The sequence below is a fragment of the Budorcas taxicolor genome, chromosome 19, assembly GCF_023091745.1.
Source record: "Budorcas taxicolor isolate Tak-1 chromosome 19, Takin1.1, whole genome shotgun sequence".
NCBI lineage: Eukaryota > Metazoa > Chordata > Mammalia > Artiodactyla > Bovidae > Budorcas > Budorcas taxicolor.
The window spans coordinates 35,881,354-35,902,749 of NC_068928.1; the positions used below are offsets into that span (position 1 = coordinate 35,881,354).

The 21,396-nt window shown below is 56.6% G+C and overlaps 2 protein-coding genes across 5 annotated transcripts; both read right to left on the bottom strand.

The window, feature by feature from the left end:
- Positions 1-737: 737 nt before the first annotated feature.
- On the bottom strand, positions 738-8,938 carry SPATA20 (spermatogenesis associated 20). 4 transcript variants are annotated; one of them, XM_052657627.1, is made up of 16 exons: positions 8,831-8,938; positions 7,673-7,852; positions 7,508-7,572; positions 7,170-7,324; positions 6,948-7,091; positions 6,643-6,865; positions 6,144-6,274; positions 5,959-6,063; positions 5,662-5,736; positions 5,355-5,564; positions 5,080-5,272; positions 4,590-4,758; positions 4,103-4,314; positions 2,481-2,680; positions 1,423-1,503; positions 738-1,267 (listed from the first exon to the last, which is right to left on the bottom strand). In XM_052657627.1, exons 1-16 carry the CDS (start codon positions 8,911-8,913, stop codon positions 1,097-1,099), a joined length of 2,397 nt encoding a protein of 798 aa, XP_052513587.1. In that variant the 5' UTR covers positions 8,914-8,938; the 3' UTR covers positions 738-1,096. The 4 variants fall into 4 exon arrangements, with proteins under 4 accessions (XP_052513587.1, XP_052513588.1, XP_052513591.1 ...); XM_052657628.1 differs by lacking the exon at positions 8,831-8,938 and adding an exon at positions 8,001-8,112; XM_052657631.1 differs by lacking the exon at positions 8,831-8,938 and adding an exon at positions 8,001-8,112 and having other exon boundaries at positions 739-1,267; positions 6,643-6,844.
- A 4,112-nt stretch (positions 8,939-13,050) lies between these two features.
- EPN3 (epsin 3) lies at positions 13,051-19,068 on the bottom strand. Its single transcript, XM_052657263.1, has 9 exons — positions 18,531-19,068; positions 17,403-17,521; positions 16,646-16,726; positions 16,144-16,287; positions 15,141-15,228; positions 14,402-14,671; positions 14,109-14,225; positions 13,750-13,980; positions 13,051-13,525 (listed from the first exon to the last, which is right to left on the bottom strand). Exons 1-9 carry the CDS (start codon positions 19,066-19,068, stop codon positions 13,188-13,190), a joined length of 1,926 nt encoding a protein of 641 aa, XP_052513223.1. The 3' UTR covers positions 13,051-13,187.
- Between the last annotated feature and the right edge of the window lie 2,328 nt (positions 19,069-21,396).

The window sequence follows — 21,396 nt, forward strand, 5'->3', positions numbered from 1 at the left end:
AGCAGCCTCTCCTGGCTCTCTACTGCTTGGCTCTGGGGCTACAAGGGTACCTAGGCTCTTCAGACCCCTAAAGGGCTCAGGGTTGAGGTGCAGCCCCATTACTCTGTACTTGCCCTTCCCAAAGAACACTTCTAGTCCCCTCTTCCTGAAGGAAAACTAGATGGGGCTTCCAGGACCTGTGAAGATGTGGGTGCCAAGGATGAATCTTGTGAGCATCTCCCAACACTGAGGGAACAGGAGATCACAGGCAGGCAGCGGTTGTCACTGCAACAGGAGGTACTCAGGTTTGCAGAAGGACTTCCAACCCAACTTTCCCTGGACTGACATATATGAAATCAGGGGGATGGACAATACGACTTCCTGTGGGAAGGCTGGGAGCTGGATAGATACCCCAAAAGAAATGTCCTTGGTCCTGATAAGAGCAGCTCCTATAATGGACCAGAAAATATACAAATTCCATGAAACATAAAAGCTCATATGAAGCATCCCACTTCCCCAGCTTAAAATTGGAGAAGACAATGGGAAGGACCAGAAAATACACAAATTCCATGAAAAATAAAAGCTCATATGAAGCATCCCAGCTTAAAATTGGAGGAAACAATGGGAAGAGAGGCAGCGACCTTTCTTAACCCTGTCTGAGGGCGAGGACCGGCCTTTCTCCTCTTGTGCAAGTCCACACCCCACCCCCATCCCTGGTGACCATTACCAGTCCCCTGACCTCAGCCTCACTCAGGTTGTAATGACCATGGAGGGGGGCGGAGTCAGTCTGGTGTCCTTTGAAGGTAAAAGAGGAATCCAAGAATACAGGGGGATCATCTAGGGGCTCCCTGAAAAAGGGACCCTGGGCTGCTGGTTCCCATGCTGGAGCCCGAGGCCCCTCTCACAAGCAAGGCTGAGGCCCAGAGGTTACCACGGGACGCTGTTAGGTTTATTCCAGGGTGAGCGGGTGCTCGGGGGGAGCAGCAGGGATGGCCGAGGTCACCTGTTGACATGGTGCCCAGGGGTGGCCAAAGGTTCTGCAGGGCCCTGCAGGGCCTGAATCTCTGGTTGGTTGGGAAGCTTCACCTTCTGCCCCAGCCCAAGGTAGGGGAGGCAGTCACTGATGGAGCAGTTTCCGTAGTTCGCAGGGCTCGGTGATGGGCATCGAGCAGGCCTGATTCTCACACACATAGGCGGTGGCCCGGTCTTCTATCCGCCGAAGGGTATTCAGGAAGGGCAGCTGGCGGGACAGGAAGCTCGAGGGGTCCCCATCAGCCAGAATCAGCACCTGGGAGAGCGGCAGAGAGAGTCACCCGGGGCCACCCAGACACCAGCAGGACCCACTGGTGGGTTTCTTCTCCAAGCCTTCAGAGGAGCCAGAGATACTGGGGAGCTGAGGAAGTGAGGGGAGGCCGAGAGTGGGGCTGGGCTCAGAGACCAAACCTTGTTAGGGATGTAGATGGAGTGGACACACTGCAACAGAGCCTTGGTATCCTTGGCCTGAGGGTCTCCACAGATCACAATCTAGCCAGAATAGAAAGGTTAACTCCAGTGACTGATGCCAAGAGGCTGGGTCCAGACCTAACAGGCCCTCCCCATCCTCCTGCCACCCATCCTATATGCCTAAGAAGAAATGGGGACTCAGCATCCCCCAGATCAGCGGCCAGGAGGCTGCATCAGATTCACTGCTCAGCAGGTGAGAGCACGTACACATACACACACACACAAATGAGAATATACTACGTGGCAGGGTCATATGTGCATGAGACATGCACACATGGGCAGAGACACCAGCACACATACATAAGACTTGATACACTGGAAGACACACAAACACACAGACAGCCACACACAGGGAGACACACTCATCACATATACACAGAGCAGATGCCCACAGAGAGGCAGACACCAGACACACACATACACACATAAACACACACACACAGAGGCACAGATACACCGGCAAACACACATATATAAGCAGGCAAGCCTAAACATGGGGCATACACATACAACCAGGCAATCATGTACTGGTGAACACTCACCCCAGCACACACTGAAAGGCAGGCACACAGTCACACACCTCCAGAGTTACACAAATCCAGACGCACACACACAGCAATAACACACATAGGGACACACACCCAGAGGCACATAACCTGCACACACTACACCGCTGATCCAACTATAGCGACACACAGAGGCACACAGACACACATTTCAGCAACCACAGGGATCCATGTTTAACCCTCTGCTCGGAGAACCCTACTCATAGGAACTCACAAGGGCACCTGCTCGTGATGGAGACCTGCCTCAGACACATACAGACTCTTCTGCCTGAAAAAAAGCAGCCTTACAGACATTCCCTGGGAGACACACACTCACACAGGGATACACACTCAGGGACCTGAGCTCTGGGGACAGCCCCAGGAACTCCACTCCATGCCTCCATTGCAACCCCAGCTTCCCTTCCACCCTGGGTCCCAGGCCAAGGGCCCCACCTGCTTGAGGGTCTGCTGGTGGGCTGAGAGGGCGCGGACCATCTCAGGCAGTGCCACGGGCACACGGCGCATGCGCTCAGAGAAGGCGGTCAACAGGCACACACACTTGTCCATCCAGTCCTTGTGGCCCGTGAAACCGTGCAGCCGAAGCAGGTTGTGGGCCGACACGGAGTTGGCACTGGGCTCCGCACCATCCTGGTCTGCAGGGGACAGGGAGGCAGGGTCACTGGGTCCCAGGACCCTGGAACACGACTGCTGCCAGGATGGCAGGGGGATGGGGTGGAGGAGTCCCTGCCCACCAGTTCCTGCCCCAGGTCTGAGAATGAGTGCCAGGCCCAGCAGTGACTGGCCCTTTGCACCCTCACATGCATCCTCAACTCCACCTGCCCACACTGCGCTGTTGCTCCCCAGGGTCCTGCATCTCCCAACTGAAACCTCCACCCAGCCACCAACTGCCCTTCCTCCCGACTTCCTCACCTCCCACTTCTAATCCACTGTGAATCTGCAGGGTCTGTGGCCAGAATAGATCCAACCTGGCCACTTCTCCCATCTTGTACTTCTGCCTTGTCTGGACCTTCACCACCACTTGCCTGGCCTGACCACCACTAACGGCTCCCTACCTAGCCTCCTTGTTTCCCCATCCCTTCTCTACCGCCAGTCAGAGTGACACTCTGAGATCTGAACCAGAGCAGATCGCAACCAACTCGAAACTCACCAGAGCCCTCTACTCCTTGCCACATTTGTAAGACCCTGCAGGGATCCAGCCCTCCGGGCATCCTCCCCTCATGCTGGCCTCTGCCCCTCTGTCCTCCAGGACACAAGCTGCCCATTCAGAGCCTCTCAGGGGCTGTTCCTTCCACCTGAAATCCCTCTCCTGCTCCTGCAGGACTACATGGCTCTGTCGTGCCCTCCAGTCCTTGGTTAAATGACACCTGTACAGGTTTAATTTGACTTCCCTGCTGAGTTGGGCCCTACCATTGTTCTGTCAGGGCCCTTTCAGTCATTCAGTTAACATTTATTGAGCACCTAATTACATACCAGATGTGCAGGAGATCCTGGGGATACAGCAGTGACAACATTCTGACCCCAAGACACTTAAGTCTGGGTGTCGTTAACAGACTAGATGCATCAGGTGATGCTCAATGCCACTGAGAAAAGTCAGGAACGGGGTACACAGTGGGCAGCTCCTACTTCTCCACGGCACCCTCAATTTTAACTATGCATCTGTGTGTGCGATTTTGCTTTAAATAGTACAGTCTGTGCACTGGCTCCCTTACTACCTAGGAAGCCTTACGACAGTAGGGATGAAGCTGGCCTTGTTTAGTCTATCTAGGCATGTCAGTTACTGTCACTAAGCATGCTCACAGAACAGCTACATTAATCTCCGTGTCAACCATGTAAGGAAATGCCACCATTAGCTCCATTTAGCATATTAAGAATCTGAGGCTCTGAAATGTAAAGAGACCAGTTCAAAGTCACTCAGTGCTAAAGATGTAAGCCCAAGAGGGCCTGGGCCCTGTCCTTGCCAGCTCTTCACCACCACACCGCACTTACTCCTCCCCCAGGAAAAACCAAGCCCGGTGGGGTCCAGTACCCCAGGCCAGCTCCACACCCTCACTGACCGTCCTTCAGACGCAGCGGCAGGCCAGCCCCCAGCTCGGCCTCACTGCAGAAGTAGCCGCCGCCGCGGGAGTCCCAGAAGAGCCTGTCCTGTGTGTCCTGCAGCCGCAGAGCCCACTCGAGCCATGCACTCTCCTGTGAGGCCTCGTATAAGTCCAGCAGGCCCCTCACCACAAAGGCGTAGTCCTCCAGGAAGCCCCAGCATGGCGGGTTGCTAGGGGGACAGGCATTGGGGACAGGCCAGGAAGAAAGGCACTTTCACAGAAGAGGCCCTTTTCACATGCTTTTATTTAACCCTCAAAACCTAGCTCTTGGGTAGGTCCTGTTAGCCCATTTCTCAGATGAGCAAATGGTCTCAAGGAGGGTAAGAGCTCACAGTGGGCAGCAAGCAGAACCAGGACTAGCACCTACCCAGAGGGGAGCAGAGGGGCAGAGAGAGGCCTGGGCTGCCTAGGGAGGCAGGCTTTCCCAGGCGGCCCGGTACCCTACCTGTGCTCCACAGTCCCACCAGCGCCTGCATAGCAGGTCCGCATCAGGCGGCCACTGGCCACGTCAAACATGTGCCGCTTCAGGAACTTGGCACCGTTGATGGCATAGCTGACCACCCTCTCCTGGCCCAGAACAGCCCCCGTCACAGCGAAGCCAGACACCATCAGTCCTGGAGAAAGGAGACATAGGGGGTTGTGATCCTGGCCGGGGCTCCCCCGGGATGTCTATCCCAACCCCCCAAGCTCTGACATCTCCCTGGAGCAACAGGGCAACTGCATAAGAGTTTAAGCTCCAGAGCCAGGCAGGGCTGGGCTCCTGTCTCTGTGTGACCTTGGGTGGATTACTGTAGGCTTCAGTTGGCTCATTTGTAAATTAAGGACAGTAAACCTGACAAAGAAAAAATTAATATTCACCAGGTGCCTGGCATACATAAGGGCCCTTGGGAAGGGGAATTCAATATATGGATCAGGCCTCAGACACACCACCTCACCGTTCCAGGCAGCCAGCATCTTGCTGTCCAAGTGCGGCTTCGGCCGATGTTTCCGGGCCTGGAAGAGCTTCTCGAGACCTGAATTGAGTAAGGTTCGTACAGCCTCCACGTCCAGGCCAAAGCGGGCGGCAGTCAGCTCCAGCGAATACCGGACAGTCAGCACGTTCTGGCCCTGCAGCTCCCCCTTGGGGTCCTGAGAAAGACAGCTCCTGTCCAAGGGAGTCCACCGGCCTGTGTGGTTTCAAGACCTCTCCTGTGATCTCAGCACTCCTCACCTGACTGGGGCTGATGTTGCCAGCCTCCGTGAGTCCATAGTGCTTCATGAGGAGCTGGCCTGAGGTCAGAGGCTCAGTGGCACCCAGAACAGGCTCAGGGAGGAGACGCTGGGCCTCTTTGACAGTCCACACGTAGAAGGCGCCCTCTTTGGGCCGCATACCCCGCTCCGGTGGGGAGTCTGCATCCTCTGCACTATAGAAGCCTCCAGACTGTAGGGAGGGGAGACTTGGCTGGCCCCTCCCTTCAAGGCAGTGGAGGCCCCGAGCCCTCCCACAGCCAGACCCGCCTGCCTCAGTGGACACACACCCGGTGACTCAGGTTCCGAGCAACATACTGCAGGATACCTTTGGCAACTTCGGAGTAGAACTCGTCACCAGAGATCTGAGTAGGGAGGAAGGAGGCTATAAGCAGAGGTCTTTAGGTACGAGGTGGGCAGTAAGTGTTCTCCCACGGGGGCAAGGAGGGAGGCTGGATAGTGAACATGAGACTGAATTAGGGGTGAAGTTAAGGGGGAGCCATAGGTCACCAGGAAGGCCCTGGAAGGGGCAGCCAAGGGTAGGTGGACAGGCTGGGTCTCTGCTCAGGGCTGGGGTCAGGGGTCACCTGGAAGGCTTGTGAATAGGCCACCGTGAGCTGTGCCTGGTCATACAGCATCTTCTCAAAGTGGGGAACGTGCCACTGGCGGTCCGTGGAGTAGCGGTGGAAGCCCTGCGCCAGGAGGAACATGGGGCTGGAGGCGACCCCAGCCACTGCCCCCACCCCGCTGCCGCCTGCCCCCCACCGCTCACCTGCCCCACGTGGTCTCGGATACCCCCGTTGGCCATCATCTTCAGGGTGTGCAAGGCCATCTGCTGGGCCCGAGAGCCATCCTGGGTTAGCCGGTGGCTGAGCCAGTAGGAGAACAGGAAACTCAGGATCACTGCGGACACCAAGAATACGCAGGTTAGAGAATAGGAAGGGCAGGGGGCCGAGATCTGGGTGATCAGGACTTTGGCCAGGCGAAGGTTAGGGGTTTATTCAATAGGCAGTCTCTCTGGATAGGCTAGGTCAACCCAGAGGACAGGTGATAATCACCAAGGTCAGCATCAGAGAGAGTCCCTGCTAAGACCAAAAGTCAGAGCTTCACTAGATAGCTACTGACAGGCAGGATGGGGTTAGGCGGTCACTGGCCAGACAGGAGAGTGGGAAGTTAATAACCGAGACAGGAGTCAGAAGAGATCACTGACTAGGGTCGGCTTCGGAAGGCCAGGCCAGGGCTGGAGTGGGCATGGGGCAGGGGGCATCGACCTGGTGTGGGGAACTTGGGGGCCTCGGCAAAGCCACCATACTCCTCATCATAGCCCTCATCCAGCTGCTGGAAGCAGCGGCTGTTCATGGTGGCAGCGGAAGGTGGCAGCTGGCGGTCACCCATGCTGATTGCCGACCGAGCCAGCAGAGCCGTGGTGACCCGCTGACTGTTCTCTAGCAGGGTGCTCTTGTTCTGTTTCCACTGTGGGAGGCAGGGGCAGACCTGGAGGTCAGCATGGGGTGAGGGCCCCTTGCTCCCCTCACCCTTGACCCCTGGCCCCCTCTATTCCCCAGTGCCTACTCACCTGGTCCCGTATCCTCATCAACACCGTGCGGAAGCCAACTCGGGTCAAGCCATCCTCAGGGGGAAAATAGGTGCCCCCCACAAAGGGCTGTAGGTTGGGAGTCAACCACACACTCATGGGCCAGCCCCCACCACTGCTGGTGGCCTGGCAGAGAGAGGGCAAGGGTGAGGGGAGCAGCCCCATGTACACGGGCAACCACCCAACCAAGGGAAGACCACTCACCTGCACAAAGGTCATATACACCTTGTCCACGTCAGGCCGCTCCTCCCGGTCCACCTTCACGCTGACAAAGTCCTCACTGAGCAGGCGGCCAATCTCCTCATTCTGGAAGGACTCCTCTTCCATCATGTGGCACCAGTGGCAGGTGGAGTACCCCACTGGAATAGGGCCATGGGGGCCAGGGAGGACCACTGGCTGGTCAGAGAGGGGCAGCCAAAGGACTCCAGCTGGGCCTATGATGCCCTAGCATCTAGTTTCCTGGAAGGCCCCAGGCCCAAAGGAGCCATCCCCTATCTACCACCACTCCCCTGCGCCCATCCCAGGAATGGTGGATGCAGTACCTGAAAGAAAAATTGGCTTGTTTTCTTTCTTGGCCTTGTCGAAGGCTTCCTGTCCCCAGGGGTACCTAATGCCAGTAGAGCGGGGCATCACTCACTAGCTCGGGAGGGGGCCAGTAAGAAGATTGAGGATCTAGCTGCCCAGGAGGGCATCAGGAGAGGACTCACCAGTCCACAGGGTTGTAGGCATGTTGCAGGAGGTACGGTGACTTCTCATTGATCAGGCGGTTGGGGACCTTCTGGGGCGTGGACTGAGAACAGTTAGTCCGGCTCCCCTTCCCTCCAGCAGGCATGGACACTGAACTACTGACCGTCACACTTCGGTCCTTGTCCCGGGAGGAGCTACCCCTGGTGTGGGCAGGTGGGTCAGGCAAGTCAGACCAGGAGTCTCCACTGCTTCCACCTACACCCAGCCCAGAGGCCCACCTGACCACCCCCCCAACCCCTCACGCCCCGTGGAACTCTCCCGGAACCCCCTGCTCCCAGCCCAACCCACCTTTCTGAACCACGGGGGAGACCGTGGCCTTTGTGCTCCCCCTTGTGTTTTTGGGGGGGTGAAGAAAGGTGGTTCATTGGGGGCTCCCTGCCAGGTTAGTCTCCCCCAACCTCTCCGACCTGGTGGTGGGAACGATGATGACTGTGAAGTCAGGGCGAGTCACAATGGGTGGAATGGTCCTTCAGGCTCCATTCTCTCCCCTCACCGGGCCCCACCCAGGGTGACTGTGCTGGAGGTATTTCTGGCATGCCTGCCTGGGTATATGATCTGGGCAGGAAGGCTGCTGGCTGCTGTGTGTAGGACTGGGCCAGATGAGGGGCAAGGAGAAAAAATTCATTTGGCATCAGGGACTCCCTCACTCAACATCCATCCAGTGGGCACTTCTGGGGGGCCAGGTCCTGTGCCAGACCCCCATGACCCTCAAAGAATCAGTAGCTGGCTCTGATCTCAGGGAGCTCAGCCTGGGAGGGCAGCATGGGCGGGGCAGGCCTAAGTAATGACAAGCCCTTGCAGCATCGAGGGCTGTGACAAACCAGCCCAGGGTGCTGTTGGACAAGGACCCTCGGCCCAGCACTGGGGTTCAAGGAAGGCTTCCTGGAGATGGTGTCAGAACAGAGTTCCTGGGGCAAGTGAGCCCTGCAGCTGGAGGGGAGGGAGGGAGGAGAGGATTACTGTCTGAGCCCGGTCGGAGGAGCTGGCCCTAGTCTTGGGGGAAGGCAGGCATGGGGTGGGGAGGTGACCGGGCAGGCACAGGGGACCAGCGCCAGGACAACTGACCGCAGGGCTCCGCAGGCACCGGGTGCTGAAGCGTGCTCCTCGGCCGCCCGTACCTGTAGCTCAAGGCGAGGACTGGCCCGGCCCCGGGCAGCAGGAAGCCGCGGCACCGGCACCGTAAGGCCCGCGCGGCCAGCATGGCTGCTTGTGGCGGTCGGCCCGGACGTTGCGGACAGGAAGGGAGGGCGGGAGGGAAGCTGCGACGGGCAGGCCCAGGCACCGAACCGGCCGCGGGAGTGTCTTCGCCGATAAGGCGGGCAGCAGGCTGGTCTCTGAGCGCCGCCCGGTGGCCGATCACGGGACTGCAGACCGTATACTCGGGGCTTAGGCGGACACTGCTGCTGCTAAGTCGCTTCTGTCGTGTCCGACTCTGTGCGACCCCATAGACGGCAGCCCATAGGAGGACACAGGTCTGTGCAAAAAACTGGGTGGACTCGATAGGACATAAATCAGGGCCTGCGGGGAGGTAACCCTCTTACGGAGAATATGGAGGCTGTGAGGATGCCAGGGCCGTGGAAAGCCAGAGCCTCCGGTTATTTTGTCCAACTTTGTCCGTTTTACAAAGGAGAAATGAGGTGAGAGGCAAAGGCGTGGCTTTCCCAGGCCATCCAAACTGGGAGCTTCGCCTTTGCTCTGCCCCCTCACCTGAAGGTCCTGCTCAAACCCCACCCCCTCAGGAAGCCTTCCCTGAATAATAATACTGAACCAACTTTCAGGTGTTATCAGGTATTTTATGAGTCTCATTTACTACCCTTAGTCAACATTTATTGAGTGCCCATGAGACACTCTGCTAGGTACAACAGTGGGCAGAGAGAGACCAAGCCATCCCATCCTTGTGTTACTCAGTCTGATGAGCAAGGCAAAGACTAATCCAACAGCTATACAGATTAATGTACAGCCACCCACTGTGAGACGTGCCATGACTAGGTATCACAAGGAAACTGGTCTGGTGGGAGGGAGGAGGGGGAAGGCCTTCCTAAGGAAATCACATTTGTGTAGCAGCCTTCGAAGAACAAGAGGATGCAATCTGGAAAGGGCTTGGGGGACGTGCTGGGGAAGCAGGGGGAACAGATGTGCAAAGGCCCTGTGGCACAGCAGTGAGTCAGGGCTGAGGTGCTGCAGAAGCCAGCACAGAGAGGCGCCGATGAGGTGGTGACGTAGAGAGGGAGGAGGGCAGGGGCCAGGTTTTGAACTGTGAGCAGGAGTTTGGTTACTGATGAGAGCAGAAGAAAGCTGTGGAAGGGCTTTAGTCGAGGGAGTGACCTTGCATTTTGGAAAGGTCCCTCCAGCTTTCTGGTGGTGAATGGACTGTAAAGAGGCAAGAGTGGAAGCAGAAGGGTTCAAAGGCCATAGCAGCACCCAGAGGAGAGCTCTGGGAGGTCCGCACTATGCAAAGGTAGAGATGTAGGGAAGGTGGTAGACTTGAGGTCAGCAGAAAAGGAAACATCATCAGGATTGTCTATGGGGGGCAGTGTCAAGAGTGAAGTGCAGAATGGGGCTGGTACTGAGAAGGAAGGGGGGCACTGGGAGAGGGTCAGGTTGGGGGCTCAAGAGGTCCTGTTTGGATGTGTTGGTTTGAGATGACCTTGAGATGTATGTGTGAAGATGACAGGCTCAGGAATGCAGAGGAGGAGTTGGTGGGAGAGAGAAAGCAGAGTAGGTGTTCAGTGCAGAGACGGTGTGGGCACAGAAGAGATCACCCAAGGTGACCGCAGGGAGAGGCTCGGGCTCGTACTTGGCCTTGACGAACTCAAGACACAGAGAGTCGTGGGAAAACCAGGAGAGGGTGTTGTCTCAAAGGGACAGAGTGGCAGGGAGGGAGAGTCAGACTTCAGAGAAGCCGACTGGGACGGGACCGAAAAAGGTCCAGTAGCTTCAGCAACGTGGAGGCCATTGGTGGACATAGCAGATGTGTTCCAGGAGGTGAGGCTGACAGTGGAAACTGATTGGAGCGGGCTCAGGAGGGAGGGGAAAGAGGACATAGAGATGATGGGCACTTGATGTGAGGGGAGAGATGGAAAGACACTCTCAAGAGGGATGAGATTAATTATGACAAATATCATGGGAAGGATTCAGTTGAGAGAAAGCTTTTGATGACCTGGAGGAGAGAGATCTCTGAGAAACTGGGATAGTGGGGTGATGGAAGTGTCCGCAGGTGGGAGACCCTGGTGTGCATGCTTCCTGGAAGGAATGAGGTCAAGATCAGAGAACAGGAAGTCTGCCTTTAATGTGGAGGAATCTGGGATGATGACAAGCCCCAAAATGTGACCAGATGTGGGAGCAGCTGAGAGGTCAAGGGGTGGTGAGGTGAGGTCATCGTCTTGGATAGTGGAGTCATACAAGATTGAGCAAGATTTGGGTGAGAAGACCATGAGCCAAGGCTGGAGCATGGCAAGAATGAGGTGGAGCACAACCCCCTGTGGGAGGAGGCAGGACGCCCAGTGGTTCTAACCTCCAAGGCGGGAGGGGTCTGCCAGGCAGAAGATGGTCCAGAGCAAGATAAGGAGCCAGATTACCAACTTCCTCTTGGTGGGAGGCAAAATAGCACGCCTTGGGAATCCTCACATAAGTGGTGTCCACAGGGAGAGCCAGTTAACAAGAGGAGACCCAGGTTGAGGAAGGGTGAAAGGTGGGTCAGTGACCAAGAAGGATGGAGATCTCCCAGATTTGTGCAGAAGACAGATGGGTCTGGGTACTGCCTGGCAAAACCAGGAATGACGGATGTAGCAGATTCATTCCTCAAGGTGAGTCTCTGAACTGGGTGGACCCTGGGCTGAATTGGACACTGGCCTGGGAGGAACCACACAACCACTTCATGAGTAAGGAACTCTTGTCCTCATCTGACAAATAAGGAAATGGAGGCACAGCCATAGAGAGGTTAAGTTATTTACTCAAGGTCAAAGGGCATAACCACTTATTACAAGTGATTAAGTGGAAACCTTAGAGCAGTTTTGAACGCTGTCAGTCCCACTCCTAATCAGATGCTCTTGTCCACCCTGTCTGAAACAGCTACAGTAGGACTGCCTCCCTCCAGAAAGCAAAGCAGCTCCTTTCCCCACCCCTACCTTAGGAAGAAGACCAGCACTGTATCCTCCCTCAACTTTGCTGTTTCTGGCCTATGGAAGGACATTTTACCTTAGGCCCCCAAAAGGCCTGCGGCCTGCAGGGCCAGCCCCTGAGCACCGAAGACCACACCAGTGCCCGTGGTTGGGGGGAGCATTGAGTAGAAAAGGAATGACGGTGACTATGGTGGCCCTCAGGATGAGGTAATAGGTTCTGCTCCTCCCCCAGTTTCTGATCTACCCCAGCCCCCTAGGAGGGGTCATGTTTGAAACTGAGTTTTTTGCCAGTCCTGGTAAAGAGAGGAGAGAAGAACCAGATTTAAGGTGAGTCAGCAAAACAAAGGATTGTGGGGACTCCTGGACCGGGCTTGCCCCTGTGGGTTCTGAGCTCCTGGAGACTGTGCACTTAGCAATTCTTGAGTCCCTCCCGAGATGAGCCCTGTGCTTTGTCCACAGCAGCCAGTCAATATTTGTGAATATTGGGGCCCAGCATGGGAGCTCAGAGCAGAGGAGCCAGGTCCCCTGACTTGGAATCCCAGCCCTACTCTGCCAGCTGTGTGACTTTAAGCATACTGCTTAACCTCTCTGAACCTCACCTGTAAAGAAGGAGCAGGGCCAAGGGCTTTGCCCTTGGTCTAATGCTCTGCTGCTCCCATTTTGATATTCTTAACCCAATTTTGAACAAGGGACCCCACATTTTTACTTTGCACTAATTATGTAGCTGGTCCTGAATGGGAGTAATATTATCTACCTCAGAATACTGATGCAAGGATTAAACGAAATAATCGGTCTAAGGTGCTTAGCACATATTGATTGTGCAAGGGAACAACTGCCTATCGTCCTTTGCGTCTAGATTATTTCCCGCGCCGCTGTGTGATAAATGGATGAAATGATCGAATGACTGAGAGAGAGTCTCAGGAGCATGGACAAGCGAAGGTGCTAGGCTGAGGGGGCTGTATGGGAAGTGGGAGCATTTTTGTGCCCCACATTGTGGAGCAGTCGTTTTCCAGGGTAGCCAGTGATTCAAGCGTGGTCCAGACCTGGCCGCCACGCCTGGCAAAAAGTCCACCTGGGGAGAGCTGAGGACAGGGATTCCAGTCTTTATTACCGGGCGTGGTCTCCGCCCCAGAGAAGTCTGCAGCTCCAGGAGCTGCAAAGCGTCCGCGGAAGCTGGGGGCAAGGTCCAGACGGGTCTCTGGGCGGAGTCTCAGCCTGCCTTCCTTCCCGGGGCGGGTCCTGGCGTGGAAGCTCCGCCCCACCCCGCGCCAGGGGGCGGGGCCCAGTGTTATTAGCGCAGGGCGGGGGCGGGGCATCGCGAGCACGCGCCGGCAGCCGGGGGCGGGGCTGTTGCTCAAAGGAAAGGGTTGGTATCCGTCAGAGGGGTCTGGTTGAGCGGTCCGGCGGAGCCCGAGGTGGGCAGCAGAGGCTGCGGCAGGCTCCCGGAGGGCGGCGGCGTGAAGGCGCGGGCTTGGGGGAAGACGCTGACCGAGGCAGGGAGGGTCACGCCGGCCGGCACGCTGCTGAGCGGGAGGGGCAGAGAGGCACTGTAGGTCATGGAGCCAAAGGGCGCCGCGATCGGCCCGCCCGCCGTCAGGCTCAACGCTGGCGATCCCGTGCGCATCTGGTTCAGAGTCCGGCTGCTTTGCTCGCCCCCGCCGAACGGGTTGGTGGGGGATGGAGTGCTGAGACCTGCGGAACGAGGGTGGGTTGGGGGACTTGGAGCGGGCCAAGGGGACATAGTCCTAAGTGGAGAGGGGGCTAGAGGGGGCAAGGTAGCAAGATCTCGGGTCTTAGAAATAGGAAAAAAAAAAAAGAGCTAAGATTTTAAGGCAGGGGTTGGGCTCTGAAGGGAGAAATAGAAAGAGTAGGGGACCCTAGTGTGGAGACCCAGCAGGGACAAGGGAGTGTCCTACCTGTTAGAAAGGGGTTCCGGGTCTTTACAGCCTGGGGCACCTTGACTAATGAGTCAAGGTTGACCAGGGAAGAGGCTGAGGGGCCCAGGAAGGACTCAGGAGTCCGGCGTGCTGGGGTGTCCCTGCTGGACGGGGCTAGTGCTTCCCCGAGTACATCCAGGTCAAAGGCATCTGGCTCCTTTGTGCCGTTTTGCTTTAAACTGGGGGTGTGGTCTCCAAACGGGTCCAGCTCTGGAATAGAAATGACAGGGCTTGTTGGTAGGGAGAGTGAGTGGTCACTCTGAGAGGAAGAAGGCTGAGGCCAGTGCTGGGGGCCCATCTTTCCCCACAGTTGCAGTCATTCCCCGCCTCCTGCTTACCCACAGGACTGCTGGGCTTCCCAGAGGGCAGAGCCTGGGTGCATTCTAGCCCTTCCTTGGACTCTGTGGATACTGGAGGCTTGGCCAATGGGTCAAAGGTGGAAGAACCATCTAACGCTAGCCAAGGAGAAAAAGGAAGATGAGATGGGCTGGCAGAAAGGGCAAGCACTGGGCTGGCTCCTTTCCAGGCAAGTTGCCCTCTTAGCACAGGATCTCTTGCCCTTTGGCACTGGAGGGAGGGGGGCCCAGAAGTCCTCCAGCCCCTCACCCATACCCTTTGACCCTCCACTTACCAGGTGTGTTGAAGGTCTCTACCAGGTTCCCCCAGGGGTTGGCTCCATTGTTGGGGAGTTTGTGGGGGGTGGAGTTCTGTGCCCAGAAGTCTGTGGTCCGTGGTCCAGCAGGCAGCACTGGGGTCCGGCCCCAGGGCTCAGAGGAGGAGAGCACAGGAGGCAAGTCCCAGGGCTGGCTCTGGGACATGATACCTCCTGAAGGAACTGGAGACCAGGGGTCTGCCGAAGGCCCCCATGATGAGCCACTGGGCTCTGTGTTAGGCCTGAGACCTGAAATGGGGATAGCACAGATGTGACCCCAAGCCACTCGGACTCCCAGGCCAGAGCCTTCCCAGTTACCTAGACCAATTTGGGAGGACAAGGGCCCATTTCACACATGGGATGCAGACTCAGGACCACCCAGTGAGCTGAAGCCCATATTCAGCAAGTTCATCCTAGGATTCTGGCCCTCCAGGCAAGGGCAGCTCAGGCCGCATTCCCAGTCAGGGACAGGCTGGGCCAGGAAACTCAGGGTGACCAGAAGCAACAAGAGAACATTTCTGAGTTTCCCAAAAGCTGAGATCCTTAGAGGTGTCCCCTCCCTCACTCCAACTGCAAGGCACAGAGGAAGCTGAGGCTCAGAGAAGTGAATGACGTGCCTAGTGGCCCTCAGCTGTGGGGAAGGAATGCCAGCAGGTGTCTGGGGGGAAGGGGCTCTCGGGGGCCAGGCTGGGAGCCCTTTGCAGCCCTGCATGCCCACCTGGGATGTCCCATGGGTCAGCAGAGCAGTGTGTGGAGGGCAGGGTTGAAGCTGATGCGAAGATGTCCACCAAGTCGAGGCTGGAGGACTGTTGGGGGGAGAGGCAGCCATGCTCAAGAGAAGGCGTGGCCCAGAGGAAGGGCAGGCCCTGACCTGTCATCCTCACTCCAGCTCATTCTCCTTTACTTGTTCCACAAACATCTATTAATGATCCCTTGCCTCTGCAGAGCGCTTTCCCATTTATAAAATGTCTCCTCATCCGTTTAGTGTCTGATTTTCCTAACAACCTGCATTGTGATTAGGGAAGGTTGTTGGGGTTCCCATTTTACAGATGTGCTAGCTTGGGCTAAGAGGGCAATTGCCTAAAGTCACACAGCCAGGGAGAGGGAGAGCTGGGATGGAAGGCAAGCCTGTCTGACCCCTTCCTTGGCTGTCCTGCCCCTCAGCCCATCAGTGGTAAGACACATTTTATGATAAGCCTACTTCCCTAAGTCCATGTCCGAAAGAAATTTGCCACCGTGAACATTGGCTGAAAGAGTACAGAGACATCCCAAGGGTAGCATGAGCAGTTTTGGAGGGTAGCCTTGCTACCAGCAGCTACACACTCTTCCACCTTGGACAGTATGTGTATGAGCCCAAGATGTTTTCAGTACCATATACCTGCGGCTACTCTCAGACTTGATCCACAGTATCACATGCTCCTAGAATGTCAGAGTTGGAACTGTCCAACTGGCACACTTGAATGGAGGAGGAAACTGAGGCAAGACAATGACATGCCCTGAGTTGTAAAGTAAACGGCAGCAAATACAGAATCCAAACCCGGCATCTCACATCAGGATGTTTTGCATCCCACTTTGCCACCAGCTGAGTCACCAGCCCATGCAGGATGGGACCTCAGTCTGCTACATCCCCTCTACCCTTATTTTCACTGAATAAACATTAAATGGTGCTTACTATATACCAAGCACTGTTCTATACTCTTTATCAATATTTAACCCTCTACCTGAGACTCCTCTACCTGGCTGGTTTTCAGCTTCTCCTCTTCCTCTCTCTCTTCTCTTTCAGGCTCTCTGTCCCAACAACGATGGGCTCCAGCTCCAGCACCATTGGCCCCAGGTGAGTCATCTCCCTGCCAGGACCTCACCTCCTGCAGAAGGCACCAGAGTAAGGAAAACTTGAGCTGCCCGTTCTAGACTTGAGGGGACCTGAGCTAGAGTCAAGAAGAGTCCAGGCTGGGAGGCGCCCTGAGGTCAGGGGCAGCAGGACCACCGCAGGGAGGTGGAAGAGCCTGGTCAGTACCCGCGTAGCACCTCCGCCAGCACCTCACCAGCACCGCCGCCAGCACCTCACCAGCACCTCTGCCAGCACCTCACCAGCACCTCACCAGCACCTCCACCAGCACCTCACCAGCACCTCACCAGCACCTCACCAGCACCTCCGCCAGCACCTCACCAGCACCTCACCAGCACCTCACCAGCACCAGCACGGGTGGCTTAGCCTACTACCTTCTCCTGTTCCTGCCGGCTCAGGTGCAGAGCCAGCTGCAGTTGCAAGTCCTCATCTCTGTGGGAGGTTGGGGGGACCGGCTGCGAGGGAGGAAGAGAGGGGTGAACTGGGCCCAGTGCTCCTATCTGGGCCAAAAGGCAACATCGCCCTGTGCAGGAAAGCCCACCCTGAGTGGCTGTGGGCAGCCTGCCCCGAGACAGCAGTGTGAGTGTAGTCTGCTCCCTGCCTGGAGCTGGATCTGAGATGCAGTTTAAAAAGAAGAGTCATCCTCTTCTGGGACCCTGAGTGCTCCCCAGGCCCTGCTGTGTGAGTCCCGCCAGATCTGCCTGGATCCACAGAGGCAATGGCAGAGAGGAGGCTGTCAGGTAGGCTGTCCCTGGACCCCCACAAGATAGCTGATGGGGGCAGTATATTTCTGTGTCTCCTAGGAAGGTGTCTGCCAGCACACTCACCCCTTCCCCTCCATGAGGTGACAGCAGGCCCATGTGACAAACAGGTACTGCCAACCCACCATGCACACACTACCCCTTCCAGGCCCAGTCAGAGAGGACCCCACTCCCAGGGTGAGGAGTCAGACCCCAATCCCAGTAACCCAACCCAAGGGACACAGGCCCTATGCTGTCCTTGGGAGCAGGACTAGGGCTTTGGGGCCCAGAGTAGGGAAGCCCAAGAATCTAAGGTGTGAGGCATCCAGGCACCCATCCCTCCTCCTGTCCCCCTCACCCCATCCCCCAGGTGCCCCAGGAGGGGCCTCACCTTCTCAGCCTCCTCTCGGCTCATGGCCAAGGCTAGCTGTAGCTGCAGCTCCTCTTCTCCCGATGTCTGGGGCCGGGCCTGCTCCAGGTCTGAGGTGTAGCGGGGAGATGAGGAGGAGGCTGCAACGACCAGCCACCCATCGTGGCTTCCGTAACCATGCAGGTCTTCATGGGCTCCCCTACCGCCCCCCTTGCCAGGAAGCTAAAGCTCAGAGAGGGAAACTGAGGGGGAGAGCAGCAACTGGCAGACTCGGGCCCCAAGGGGTCAAGCAGTGTGCTTGGCACTTTCTGCAGGGCTTCCATTTCACCCCAATAAAAGATTCCAATCCTTCCTCTACAGAGGTGCAGCAGCTCTGAGGGGTACCTGGCCAAGGTCCTGCAGCAAGTTGAACCCAGGTCCCCTGATTCAAGTTCCTGGACTCTTCCAGCTGCGCCCCATCCAGCTCAGGGTCCAGTGTGGTGGGAGGGCAAGAGGTTGCACTCAGTCAAGGTCACAGCTCTCCAAGCCCTCAGCACATTGTTAAGGAAAGCCATTCTGAGTGCCCTCAGATCAGGGAAGTGCCCCTCTTCTCGGGGAGGAGAGTGGAGTATGCAGCTGCCCCAGTTTTCAAGAGCAGTGCCCTTGAGCTGGGGGTTCAAGAGGAATGCGACTCTGCAGCACCGTGTGCTGCCTGTCTGAGCACAGGGTTGAGGGTACTCCTGGGCTTGGTCTCATTTAGTCCTCAAATTGGACAATGGAGACAGATTAGGGCTTGGTCTCATTTAGTCCTCAAATTGGACAATGGAGACAGATTAGTTTGTCCCTACTTTAAAGATGAGGAAACTGAGGTTCAGAGAGCTGGCTGGCAGAGATCTCACGGCTTGGAAGGGGCAGAAGAAGGACTGAGGCTATGCTTCTGCCTCCACCCCGCTACCAGGCAGGAGTTAACAGTAACAAACCTACAATAAATAACACTGTTGTTCACGTTGACTTGTTGGGCACCTGCTGTGTGCGGGCGTGTTACCCTCTTTATTTCACGGAATCTTCAGACCCTCCTCCAAGTGGGGGATTCTTATCTACAGCTGGGGTCACAGAGCTACAGTCAGAACTCGGGCTGCCTCCCTGTCCCCAGCCATGCCCTGGACTCACAGTTGTAGGAGGATGGGGAACCACGGGCACGGCTGAAGCCCAGGTGCCCGCTGCCGATGCCCGTGCCCTCCAGTGCCATGCGCTCCTTGGTCTTGAGGGCATGGGTGCGCTCCTGCCGAAGGCGCTCTTCGTCCTTGAGCAGGGCCATCACCTGCTTGACCTTCTCGCGCACGTTCACGCCCTGGTCTTTGCCGTCGCGGTCGACGTACTGGAAGTCTTTGAGTGTCTGGATGGTGTAGAGGTTCTCCCGGCACTGGTGGGCCACCCGCTCAGAGCCTGTCTTGAGCAGGTAATCCAGCAGCGTCAGCGCCTTGTACACATGCCGCCAGTTCTTGCCACTGTCATTGAGCCGCCGCCACAGCATGCCCATGACCTCGGCAAAGGCCACCGTGTTGAAGGTCAGGTCGGCAATCTCGGCCATGAGCGAGCTAGGTGGACCCCAGGGGTCATTGCTGGTGGCCTCACGCACCTTGATCTCCGCCTCTGAATAGTTGTGCACGATGTTCTTCACCTGGCGCCGCAGCGCTGACGTCGTCATGGCCAAGGACTTGGAGATGGGCGGCCCCTGCCCCAGCTGGAGGTGGAGGGCCGAGGGCCACTGTCACGAGGTCACGGTCTCCAAGGGTGTGCCGCTGTGCTCTCAGCAGGGCAGCTGTGTCCTTGGCTTCCACATGGGTCTGAGGAAGAGAGGGTCTGGAGCTCAGAGCGAATGGTCCACCTCGCTGGCCCCACTTAGCCAGCGAGGTGGGCCTGGCCCACCAGGCCTGGCCTGGGTGTCCCTGCTGCCAGGAACAGCCTTTGGCAGGCACTTATTTTTCTTATTTTACTTATTATTCAGGAGGTACTTTTATCTTTGTGTGCTTATTAATCTTCACAATCACACCTACAAAGATATTATTTTCATTCAAAGATGGGGAACAAGTCGGAGAATTAAATGACTTATCCAAGATCACAGAGCTGGGGAATGCAGAGCCAGGATTAACCCAGGCAGATATGTTCCACAGCCTTTGGCCTTAGTCAGGGACACAAAAGTAAGCCCCAAGGAATGCCTGCTTGCTTCGCTTGTACCTTGCTAACCCTCCTGTTTCTGCTGGGATCGGGCTTAAGACTGATCCTTCCAGCTTCTCCATCCTCACTTTCCTCTGTTTTTATATCATTTATTTTTGTAGCTTGATTCATTCAACACCAATTTCCTGGGGACTTCTCTAAGCCAGGCACTATGGCAAGCATAGAGTACAAGTCTTGGCCCACCCATGTCCTGTTGAGAGGGTACAGGCAATCACAGTCCAACATGGGAGGGCAGAGGAACACAGGAATACTCAAGCTAGGAAAATCAAGAGAGCTTTCCCAGAGAAGGTGATGACTGAGCTGAGATCTGAGATTCAAAGGGAAGAGTGAGGAGGAATGAGGCAGCAAGGCAAGGAAGGAGCATCTGGAGGCGGCTGCCTCCAAAGAGGACCCACTGTACACACTGAGGCCAGAGAGGGGTATGGCATGCCCACAGTCACCCGTAGGTGGCTTAGCTGGCACTAACACGTACAGATCAGGAGACAAATGCAGTACTTATTGTCAGCATCACCAGTTTTGTAATTAATTCACCTGATTGCTTTATTGTCTCAGTCCTACCTTCTCAGCCAAAATGAAATGACCTGAGGGCAAGGTCAGTCTGGGTTTCCCAAATCCCCAAGGCCCTGGGCCCATGACAGACCTCTGATCTCCCAGCTGAGGAACGATTAGGGCCAGCCCACTGCCCTCCCCACAACCTCAGGACCAGGCCCGAGACAGAGGAAGTCTCTTCTAGGACCCCACCAGAAACCAAAACCCAAATCCCCTCCCCTTGCCACCACTGTCCCTCTGGAATGAACACACACACACACACAATCACAATGGCTGGACCTGGCCTCCACCCAAACCCTCCAGCACCACCCATGGAGACTGTACTTCTCAACTCTTCCCTGGGACTCAGCAGGAGCTGGAAGGACCTCCCCACCCCCACCCCCCAACAAACAACTCTCCCTCCAGCCAGCCCTGCCAGCCTAAAACAAACCTCCCCTCCCCGACCAACCTCAACTCTCCAGCCAGCCCTGCCAACCTGGGCACCGTTCAAAGTCTTCGGAGTTTTCATCAGGACCAGTTGTGCTTGGGAGAGCCTGGGCCCACAGCACAGGGCCCTGTGTGAGCACAGGCAGGACAGAAAGCACCGGCTGAGGATGGGCTTACCTTCAGTCTGCTGTCTTTCTGTCCCAGCGACAGGCCTTCTTTGAGGATGCCCTGGCCAGCACTCGTTTAATGCCTGCCCTCCCCCTCACTAATGACTCAAACCTGTCTTTACCTCCCCAACCTGTGGGCTGGCAGGTGGCAAGAGTCAAGATGAGAAATAATTGTGCCCTAGAGCCTGCCTGAGTACAAGCCTCTCCCAGGGCTGGCCACTGAAACCAGGAGAACCAGTTGGGCATCCTGACTGCACCAGGAGCCCTGGCCCTCCTGCTTGGCCAGGGGTAGTGGGAGGGGACCCTCTGTGTGGGCCCTGTGGCTCTGCTTGAACTTTCCTCCTAGGAGGTGGGAATGGACGGGCCTTCTCTGCACATTTCTGCCAGAGCGAGCGCGGCTAAGGGAGGAATCAGAAATACCAGGAGGCTCCACCCCCACTGAAGTTTGAGGGGAAGCGGTAGGGAGGAAGAGAAGGCAGGGTGAGGCCCAGGGAGCAAGAAAGGGAGGGGGAAGGAGAGGAAGGACCTCAGGAGGGGGTGGCTGGGAGGGCTGCCAGCAGTGTTACAAGCAAAGGGTTTTATCGAACACAGTATGCCCAGAAATAAAAGGGAGTGAAACAGAAACCCAGCAGCTGATAAGGTGGTGGCAGTAGCAG

Coding starts and splice junctions, on each gene's coding strand:
- SPATA20 (XM_052657627.1), bottom strand. CDS start 8,913: ATGCTGGCCGCGCGGGCCTTACGGTGCCGGTGCCGCGGCTTCCTGCTG. Junction 7,853..8,830: donor GTCCTCGCCTTGAGCTACAG/GTACGGGCGGCC, acceptor TGCCCACACCAG/GGGTAGCTCCTCCCGGGACA. Junction 6,866..6,947: donor TGATGAGGATACGGGACCAG/GTGAGTAGGCAC, acceptor GCTGACCTCCAG/GTCTGCCCCTGCCTCCCACA.
- EPN3 (XM_052657263.1), bottom strand. CDS start 19,068: ATGACGACGTCAGCGCTGCGGCGCCAGGTGAAGAACATCGTGCACAAC. Junction 16,727..17,402: donor GCCGAGAGGAGGCTGAGAAG/GTGAGGCCCCTC, acceptor CCTCCCTCGCAG/CCGGTCCCCCCAACCTCCCA. Junction 14,672..15,140: donor TGACCCATGGGACATCCCAG/GTGGGCATGCAG, acceptor TCCCCATTTCAG/GTCTCAGGCCTAACACAGAG.